At 50.5% G+C, this 9,811-nt stretch overlaps 1 protein-coding gene across 1 annotated transcript; it reads left to right on the top strand.

Annotated features, from left to right (window-relative positions):
* Positions 1-7,652: 7,652 nt before the first annotated feature.
* On the top strand, positions 7,653-8,879 carry LOC134434347 (olfactory receptor 14J1-like; the record flags this gene model as incomplete). The annotated part of the gene is made up of 2 exons (XM_063183016.1): positions 7,653-8,347; positions 8,831-8,879. Coding segments are annotated over 2 exons (744 nt in total), but the record flags the coding sequence as incomplete, so codon positions are not given.
* Between the last annotated feature and the right edge of the window lie 932 nt (positions 8,880-9,811).

The following is a 9,811-nucleotide window of genomic DNA, read 5'->3' as shown; positions in this document are numbered from 1 at the left end:
CAAAAGACAGACAGTAATTGTAGTAACTAGAATTGACTTGGACATCTTTTGGAATTTTGGGAATTTTCTTGGTACTACTACTTCCAGTGTCCTTTGCAAAGACTCTGTTATCTTCAGAAGCACAATTCTCACTTAATTGCTTTACAGGGGGCAGAGTAGGGAGAGCATGGTGGGGGCTTACGCTTAAATGTAAACCCATTTTCTCCTCTTTCCCTTTCCTCTTTTTGACTGATATTGAAATTATTCAAAACCCCACTTTTCCCTAATAATATCAGTTCCTTTTAGTCTGCAGAGGAACAGGCTGAGGATTAACAGCTCATTCCCAGAAGCAAAATGATTCAGCAGAAGAGGAATGAGCTAAAGACAGATTGGGTATGTTTGATCTCATATTAGCAGTGGCAATACTTGCACAAAGGAGACATTTCTCCTGCCAAGCACTTACTTTCTTCTTAATTCTTCTCAGAATATCTTCCAGGTCATGGGTGGGAAGAGATTGTTCCAAAAGCATTTTTAATTGTTGATGATTGAGCAACATCTTCACCATCTCCTGTCCATAATGCCTAAGGCAGGCAGGCAGGCAGGCAGGCAGGCAGGAAGGAAGGAAGGAAGGAAGGAAGGAAGGAAGGAAGGAAGGAAGGAAGGAAGGAAGGAAGGAAGGAAGGAAGGAAGGAAGGAAGGAAGGAAGGAAGGAAGGAAGGAAGGAAGGAAGGAAGGAAGGAAGGAAGGAAGGAAGGAAGGAAGGAAGGAAGGAAAAGAGCACCTGAGGGCTTTCTGTATTTTGATGATCTCCACAGTGGATTTGGGGCTGAGTCCAGGACCCTCAGGCACTGAGAGAAAGCTGAAAAGGCTGCTCAAGGAGTCAGAAGCAAAACTCCAACTCCCTTGAAGAATCAATGGGCGCCACTGAGAGCCAAAGGCTCCCCAGGGACTACTGAGAGCAGATCCCTTAGGCCAGGGTTGCAGGGAGCCACAGGCTCTGAGCAGGGAACTGCAATGCTGAGCACGGCCTGGGCTGGCTGGGGGAAGCAGAAAGGCCAAGCCCTGAGCCCAGCCTGGGACAGCAGGGCCTATCCCTCACAGCTGCCTCGGGGCTGTTTGTGGGGCACTCGGATGTGAGGGGCAGCAAGGACAAATGTCATAAACCTGTGTGACACTGCAGATCCTCATGGAACCAAGGGGCCAGTGGGACACTGTGGGAAGTTGTGGAACCAAGGGGATCATTGAGGCACTGTTGGGTTCCATGGAACCAAGGGGCCAGTGTAACACAGCAAGGGTGCGTGGAGCTGAGGGGCCATGGTGACACATCAGGGCTTTGTGGAACCGCGAAGCTGTTGTGACATTGCAAGGCCCCATGGAAGCACGGGGACATTGTGACACTGCAAAAGCAAGGGGAACATTGTGACACTGTGGGGTCCCATGAAACCAAGGGAACATGGAACAGGTCTGGCTGGCTGGGCCTCCTGGCGATCACCTGATAGGTCTGGCTGACCTTGAAATGTCGAGGGCTGCTTCTCATCAGCCCCTGAAGCACTCCGGCTCTTGGCTTTCCTTCCTATGGGAGAGGACTGTCCTTCTCCTCCAGGGGACCATGGCCAAAATTGGTATTCCTCTTCTAAATTTCCTTATATGCACAGATTGTTCTTAGATGAAATCTGCCAGGAGAGACAGATCTGGCTGCCTTGGCCACCCAGGGGCCACCTCTCATCTGCCTTTGAAACCCAGCGACCATGTGCTTTTCTTCCTTAGGGGAAAAAAACATCCATCTTGACCAGGTGCCCATGGCCAAAATTGGGAAACTGCCTCTGGAATTCCCTATATCCAAGGATAGCTCCCAGACAATAGCTGCCAGGACTGACAAGTCTGGCTGACCTTGGCTTCCTGAGGGCTGGCCCTCATCTGCTTCTGAAACACTTGGGCTCTGTGCTTTCCTTCCCAATAAAAAGAACTCTTCTTCCTGTCCAGGTGCTCATTGCCAAAACTGAGATTCCACCTCCAAAATGCCCAATGTCCAAGGATAGCCCCTAGATGAAAGGTGCCAAGAGAGACAGGTCTGGCTGCCCTTGGCCTAAGGTTGGCCACCCCTCATCTTCTTCCAAAACACTTGGACTTTTTACTTTTCTTTCCTATAGGAGAAAAACATCCATCTTGACCAGGTGCTCATGGCCAAATCTGCCATTCTACCTCTAAAACTCTGTACATCCAAGACTTGCTCCCAAGTTAAAAAGGTCTGGCTGCCCCTGGCCTCTTGGGAGCTGCCTCTCACCTGCTTTCCAAACACTGGGGCATAGTGTTTTCCTTCCTATGGCAATGAACAGTCCTTCATATCTGTGCAGAAATGACCAAAAATGGGATTCCACCTCCAAAATTCCCTATATCCAAGGGTTGCTTTCAGACAAAAGCTACCAGGACAGAGAGCTCTGGTTGGCCTAGGCCTCTGATGGCTGCCTTTCATCTGCCCCTCAAACACCGGTGTTCTGTGCTTTCCTTCCTATCAAAAGAACGATCCTTCTTCTATAGGTGTCCATGTCTGAAACTGGACCTCTAAAATTCTGTAGCAAAATCTGCCTGTACCATCAAGTCTGGCTGGCCTTGGCCTCTGGTGGCTGCCCCTGCAACACTGGGACTGGGTTCTTTCCTTCCCATGGGGATCACTGGACACTGTGGGGACCTCATGGAACCGAGGGGATCATTGTGGCACCACTGGAGCCCATAGGACCAAGGGGATCATTGTGGCACCAATGGAGCCCATGGAACCAAAGGGCCATGGTGACACAGCAAGCTTCGTGGAACCCAGAGACCATTATGACTCTGTGGGGCCTGATGGAACCATGGAGACCATTGTTACCCTTCAGGGCCTTGTGTCACCAAGGGGGCATTATGACACCTCAGGGCCTCATGGAAGCAAGGGACCATTGGGACACTGTGGGGCCCCATGGAACTGAGAGAACATGGACCAGGTCTGGCTGACTTGGCCTCCCAGGGGCCACCTGACAGGTCTGGCTGATGTTGGGATGTCAAAGGCTGCCTCTCATCAGCTCGTGGAACACTGGGGCTCTGTGCTTTCCTTGCTATGGAAAAGAACCATTCCTCTTTTCAGATATGCATTGCCAAAATTGATACTCTCCCTAAAAATTTCCTATGTGCAAGGGTATCTCTCAGAACAAAATCTGCCAGCACTGGCTGGCCTTGGCCTCTGGTGATCACCTCTCATCTGCCCCTGAAACACTGGGGCTCTGTTCCTTCATTCCTATGGAAAAGAACTGGCATTCTTGTCCAGGGACCATGGCCAAATTTAGAATTTGGCCTCCCAAATTCTGTATATCCAAGGATTGGTCCCAGACAAAAGTAGCCAGGACAGAGAGGTCAGGCTGGCCCTGTCCTCTGGTGATTTTCTTAGAGTAAAAGCTGAATGTTTTCATTTAAAAACACCTTGGAGAGGGCCCAGAGACCTCCTAAGGAGGGGTTTGGAGGCCTCGGGCACATGACCACTACATATGGACAAAGGAGCTCTGTGCTCTTGTGGCAGTTTTGCATCACAGAAGTGATGTTCTAAGAGAAGATGCTAGGAATGTCCTCCATGTCTGACAAAAAACCAATCAGTAATTAGCTTGGAGAATTGACAATCTGCTAAACTACTACGGAAACTGTACATGCCTCTGTGAAGACACATGTTAAAGATGAAAAAACCGCTGGGGTTCAGCCGCAAGCCCTGGGCAGGGGGAGGAGAAGCCATCGGCCCCTGGCCATGCTGCTGCTGTGTTCTGGCCTGGCTGCTGAGATCCTGGCCCTCCCCCCAGCACAGCCCATTCTGACACAGCCCGAGCGCAGCCGCTGCAGAAACCTCCATCGTAAAACAGCTCCGGCCGCAAGCACCGAGTCTGGCCGGGGTCACGGAACCATCTGCAGGCTCCGGGTGAGATGTGAACTCTTTCAGTGCTTTCATCCTCCCTCGAGGGAGAGAAAAGGACAAAGTGCCGGCTCACAGAGGAGCAACATGACGACACCAAGGTCAGTGAAGAGGAAATCGAGTCCCTGATGGGAGGGATGAGGAGATGTCCTGATCTTGGGGCTGAAATCCTCTTGTAAAGCTATGGAGAAGTATGTAATTGATACATCAGACTCTCTTTTTCCCTATAAGGCATTGAAAAGTATGAGGAAACTACTTGTTCAGCAAAGTCTTCTATGGCAGCAGCTCTCTGGCCATAGAGAGAAACACAACTTTCCCAGGCATTGTTTTGGAAAAGCCTTTGGAGAAGATCAGAAAAAAGAAAAAATTCTTAGCTTGACTTGCTGCACCTGGTATTTTAAACAAGTTGAATGTGTTACGGAGATTTGTTTACCAAAGGGTGGGTTCTTAATTAGCCAATTGTGATGGTGTTTGGATTGGAGGATCAATTAGGTCAACTTGTAGCGAACTAGGGTATAAAAGTATGGGTTTGTTAATAAAGATTATTGATCCGCCTTCTGTGAATCATTGAGTCAATGTCTATTATTACCCAGCCGGGAGCCCTTAACGTGACAGGCCTCCATGCTAAAGTAAGCAAATGTTAAAATAGCTGTGATCCCATGAGAAGTCTGAACAGATAAAGAGAGAAGAGTGTTGAGACCCTATGCCCTCATGAAGAGAAGAAGTTCTCTGTATTTAGAGATGAAGATGATTTCAGAAATAGGTGAAGAGGACCTGCTCTTAAACGGCTCATCTTTAAAATAATACCCCATAAGCAGACATGGCCCATGAACACAGCTGTGGGAAAAGTTGTGGAAAAAATGAGAGGGACTTCACAATTGCAGATTTGATTGGCAGCTGCTATTCACTGAAATTGAGAGCAATGAGAGAATTATTTTCTTATGAAGAAGTCTCCATAGAATGAAAGAGAGACTCCTCTCCCCAAGAGAACTGAAGGAAGGCTCTTATACAAGTGGTAAACTGACTTAAACTTTTAGGATTTGTCTCATTACATTGTCAGTCACAAAGAAAAGGTTGTAGGGAGTGGAGAAGTATTCTAAGAGTTTTGAGCCCTTTTAAAGTTTTGAGCCCACTTTGCCTTCCTCCTAATTTGATTTCACAGCAGAAAATCAGTAAGAATATTCTAGTGAGTGCACAGGTAATTAGCCAACACTTAACCCACCACACTAATTGATGCATTGGCTAAGAAATCTCATATTAGTGATCCAAAACTACTACAGAGAACTTCGTGATGAACTGCATGAGAACAGAGGGAAATCAAGGCAGAGCCATGGTTTGTCAGGACTTGCTTGATCCTAATGAGCCCTGTGGTGCATTTGGAGCTGAGCCCTGGAAGTTCAGGGCCTGAGAAGAGATTGAACAAACCTTTCCAGGAGTCAAAGTCAGAGGAAACACCCAAAGTGTCTCAAAGCATGAATACGTCCCACTGAGGTCCATCCCCAACACAGGCTCCTCATGGACTCCTTGGAGGAGAGAATTGGAGGCCAGAATGGCACTAAATGCTCTCAGAGACTCAGTGTGGAAAGGAAAATCCAAAGTACCTTAAAAGCCCTGAGTATCTCAAATCATTGATGAGCCCCACTGAGTGTCAGTACAGAGCTCTCAAGGGACTCATTAAAGGAGAAAATTGGGGTCATGATTGCACAAACTTCTCATAGAGTTTGTATGAAAAGTGAAACACCAAATAACCCTGAAATAACTGACGTACCTTGAAGCATTAATGAGCCCACTGAGTGTTGTTACTGACAAAGCCCCTCCAGGGACTAATTACAGCATATAACCGGAGGCCATGATTGCAATAAACCTCCCAGAGACTCCAAGGCAAAAGCAAAACCCAAAGTCCTTTGAAAAACCTACAGGCCCTGGGAGCATTAAGGAGGCCCCAGGGCCATTCCTGAGCAAGGCTCCCCAGGGACTCCTTCTAGCAGATCCTTGAGGCCACTGGGATGTGGGCTAGGGGGGGATGCTGAGGGCAGGACAAGGGGCTGACAGTGCCCAGCCTGGCTGGGGCTGTGCCAGGAGGCCCCAGTGCCTCAGGACAAGGTGTCTCCTCACAGCCCTTGGTGGCACAGACCCTGCTGCTGTGCCCCAGGGCACCAAGACTTGGCTTCTCTTTGTCCCCACCTGTCATCACTGCCTGCAGTTCTCTGCTCTGCCTGGGGCCTGGAGACACATTCTCTGTCGTGTCCCTTAGTGGGACCCATTAAAAGTCCAAGAAAATTTGGAGTGTGATTCTGACTTGGAGTTCTGGAGAAATTTCTTCAGCTCCCTCTCAGGGACTGATGTTCAGGGCCTGAGCACAAAGCCCCAGAGGCTCATTAAAGTACTTGTGCTGTGTCTGTGCTGCTGAGCTGGGCGGCGCTCCTGGCACAGAGGCAGCTCCTGGTAACCAAGAAGAGCTTCAAAAGCATATTTCTCTTGCTGAGCAGCTCTTCTGCCAGCCCAGCAGGGCTGGGGCACTGCCTGCAGCCACCCCAGGCACAGCACAGAGGCACAGAGAGCTTCAATCAGTCAGGGCTAGGAAGGTGCTGAGAAGTGCCTGGGGCAGAATCACTGCCAGCCCTTGGCACAAGGAACCTCTGGCTGCAGGACAATGCAGCTGCAGCTCCTGGAATGATCTCCTAAAGTTGGAATATCCCAATGCCTACAGACCCTGTGAGTACATTCTCTGATTGTCTCTTGTGCAGAGCAGCCAGGGGTGCCCAGGGCTGTCCTGCAGAGCAGGGTCCTGCAGCCCAGGGCGCTGTGCTGGGGTAGGGACTCTGCTGCCTGCCAGGGAACGCTCTCAGCCAGCCCTGGCAGCTGCTCCCAGCGCTGGGGGACATGATCTGGGTGGGAGGAGACAGCTGGTAATGCTTGGAAGTGTTCTCCTTGTGTGTTGAGGATGCTGCATTGTTCAGGACTGCTCCCAGCATGACATTTAACTGCAGAACATTTACAAGTAGGTTATACAGGGAGCACAGCAAGGCAGGGGCTGCATAAAAGGGAAAAATCCTGCTTTTTAAATCTACTACACTGGGTTGCCATGATAGAAAATAGCACATAGATATTAATCTGTCAGTTCAGGCTAAGAAAAATAAAAACATTTTTTTCTCAGACTTGAATAAAGCAGGCAATGCAGAAATCAGCACAGGACGGCTTAGAGGCTGCATCCGTGAGGCTTTTCCAGCCTCCTCAGGATTGCTCTGATGTTGCCATCAGAGCCTGCAGAGCCAGAGCTGCCCCTGGGCAGTGCCTGAGCTGGGAGGGGTCTGCAGAGCAGAGCTGAGCCCCCAGGGCTGGGCTGGGCTCTGGCAACACTGGCAGGGCCCAGCCCTGGGCACAGGGAAGCAGCTGCTGGCAGGGACAGCTCCAGGCTGCAGAGCCCTGGGCAGGCAGTGGGGGAAAAGTGCCCCCAGGCTGTGTTGGGATATTTAAAGTGCTCCCCAAACCCAACTATTCCATGATTACTTTTCTTACAGATCCCCATGCCAAGGCAGCGCAAATGTCCAACAGCAGCTCCATCAGCCACTTCCTCCTGCTGGCATTGGCAGACACGTGGCAGCTGCAGCTCCTGCACTTCTTCCTCTTGCTGGGCATCTCCCTGGCTGCCCTCCTGGGAAACGGCCTCATCATCAGCGCCGTAGCCTGCGGCCACCACCTGCACACACCCATGTTCTTCTTCCTGCTCAACCTGGCCCTCAGTGACCTGGGCTCCATCTGCACCACTGTCCCCAAAGCCATGCACAATTCACTCTGGGACACCAGGGACATCTCCTACACAGGATGTGCTGCACAGGTCTTCTTTTTTGTGTTCTGTGGTATAACAGATTATTTCCTCCTGACCATCATGTGCTACGACCGCTACGTGTCCATCTGCAAACCCCTGCAGTATGAGACCCTCCTGGACAGCAGAGCTTGTGCCCACATGGCAGCAGCTGCCTGGGCCAGTGGCTTTCTCTATTCACTGTTGCACACGGCCAATACATTTTCCCTGCCCCTGTGCCATGGCAATGCCCTGGACCAGTTCTTCTGTGAAATCCCCCAGATCCTCAAGCTCGCCTGCTCCAAATCCCACCTCAGGGAACTGGGGCTCCTTGTGTTTTCCATCTGTTTCGGTTTTGGTTGTTTTGTGTTCATTGTTTTCTCCTATGTGCAGATCTTCAGAGCTGTGCTGAGGATCCCCTCTGAGCAGGGACGGCACAAAGCCTTTTCCACCTGCCTCCCTCACCTGGCTGTGGTCTCTCTGTTCTTTTGCACTGCCATATTTGCTTACCTGAAGCCCCCCTCCATGTCCTCCCCATCCCTGGATCTGGCCCTGTCAGTTCTGTACTCGGTAGTGCCTCCAGCCCTGAATCCCCTTATTTACAGCATGAGGAATCAGGAGCTCAAGGCTGCAGTGTGCAGACTGATGACTGGATCCTTTCAAAAAAATTAAACTTCTGGCCAGTTTTTGCTAATCATTTGTAATAAAAGTCATTTTTGATACTTTGTGTTGGTTTCATTTTGGAGGTTCTTTCCTTTGTTTTACTTTTTTCATATTGTCCACAAAAAAATGTCATTGTTTGTGCCATTTCTCATTTTGTTTCTCTCCACCTTCCCTGTGGCCACAGACTGTGTCAATGAGGGGCTGCAATCTCAGTGGCTTTAAATGAACTAAAGGATGTCCAGCAGAGTTTTCTGCAGAGATGCCCTTTTGTTGCCTTCTCTGGAGCTGCAGCAGCAATGTCTGTGTGCAGAGCTGGGGGCAGATCAGTGCTGGCGCAGCAGCTTTGCTCCCGCTGGCCGCACTATTCCTGATCCAGGCCAGGAGCCATTGGCCTCCTTGGCCACCTGGGCACACTGCTGTCTCATGTCTAGCCTGCTGTCCCTCAATCCCCGCAGGTTCCTTTTTGCCTGGCTGCTGTCCTGGAACTCTGTCTCCAGCCTGTAGCACTGGAGCCAAATATCAGGGCCTGGCACTTGGATTTGTTCAATCTCACCTTGTTGGATTTGTTCCCTGGATTCAGCCTGTCCAGGGCCCTGTGCAGAGCTCTCTTATGCTCCAGCAGATCAACACTCACCCAGCTTGGTGTCATTTGCAAAAATGTCCTTGTTTCCATGGGGCCCCTCAATGTCACAATGGCCTCTTGGTTACACCAGGCCCTGCACTGTCACACTGGTCTCCTTGGTTCCATGGGGCCCCAAAATGTGACAATGGACTCCTTGCTACCATGGGGCTTCAGAGTGTCACAGTGTTCTCGTTGGTGCTGCAGTTTCACAGTGGCCCCTTGGTTCCATGGGGCCCCAGAGTGTCACAATGGCCCCATGGTTACATGAGGTCCCACACTGTCACCATGGTCTCTGTGGTTCCTCAAGTCCCCTCAATATCACAATGGACTCCTTGTTTCCATGAGGCCACACAGTGGCCTCCTTGAGGCCTCATCGTGTCACAGTGGCCCCTTGGTTACACAGGATCCTGCAGGGTCACAATGTCCCCATGGTTCCATGAGGCCCTGCAGTGTCAGAACGGCCCCTTTGTTCCACTGAGCCCTGGAGTCTCCCAATGGTGTCCTTGGTTTTGCAGTGCAAAAATGGTGAAACTCCTTGGTTACACAAAGCCCTGCAATGTCACAATGGCCCCTGTGGTTCCACGAGGACCCAGAGTGTCACGGTGCACTCCCTGGGTCCATTTGGCCCCAGTGCACCACAGTGGACCCCTGGTTCTGTGGGGCTGCATGGTGTCACCAGGTCCTCTTAGTTCCGCAAGGCCCTGCAGTGTCACAATGGCCCCAGAGTGTCCCAGTCATCACAGAATGAGAGAATCAAATAGGCTGGAAAAGACCTTTGGGATCATCAAGTCCAACCAATGCCCTAATACTGCCT

Source organism: Melospiza melodia, unplaced genomic scaffold (genome assembly GCF_035770615.1).
Source record: "Melospiza melodia melodia isolate bMelMel2 unplaced genomic scaffold, bMelMel2.pri scaffold_35, whole genome shotgun sequence".
Lineage (NCBI taxonomy): Eukaryota > Metazoa > Chordata > Aves > Passeriformes > Passerellidae > Melospiza > Melospiza melodia.
This window is presented reverse-complemented; position numbering and strand designations above follow the sequence as displayed.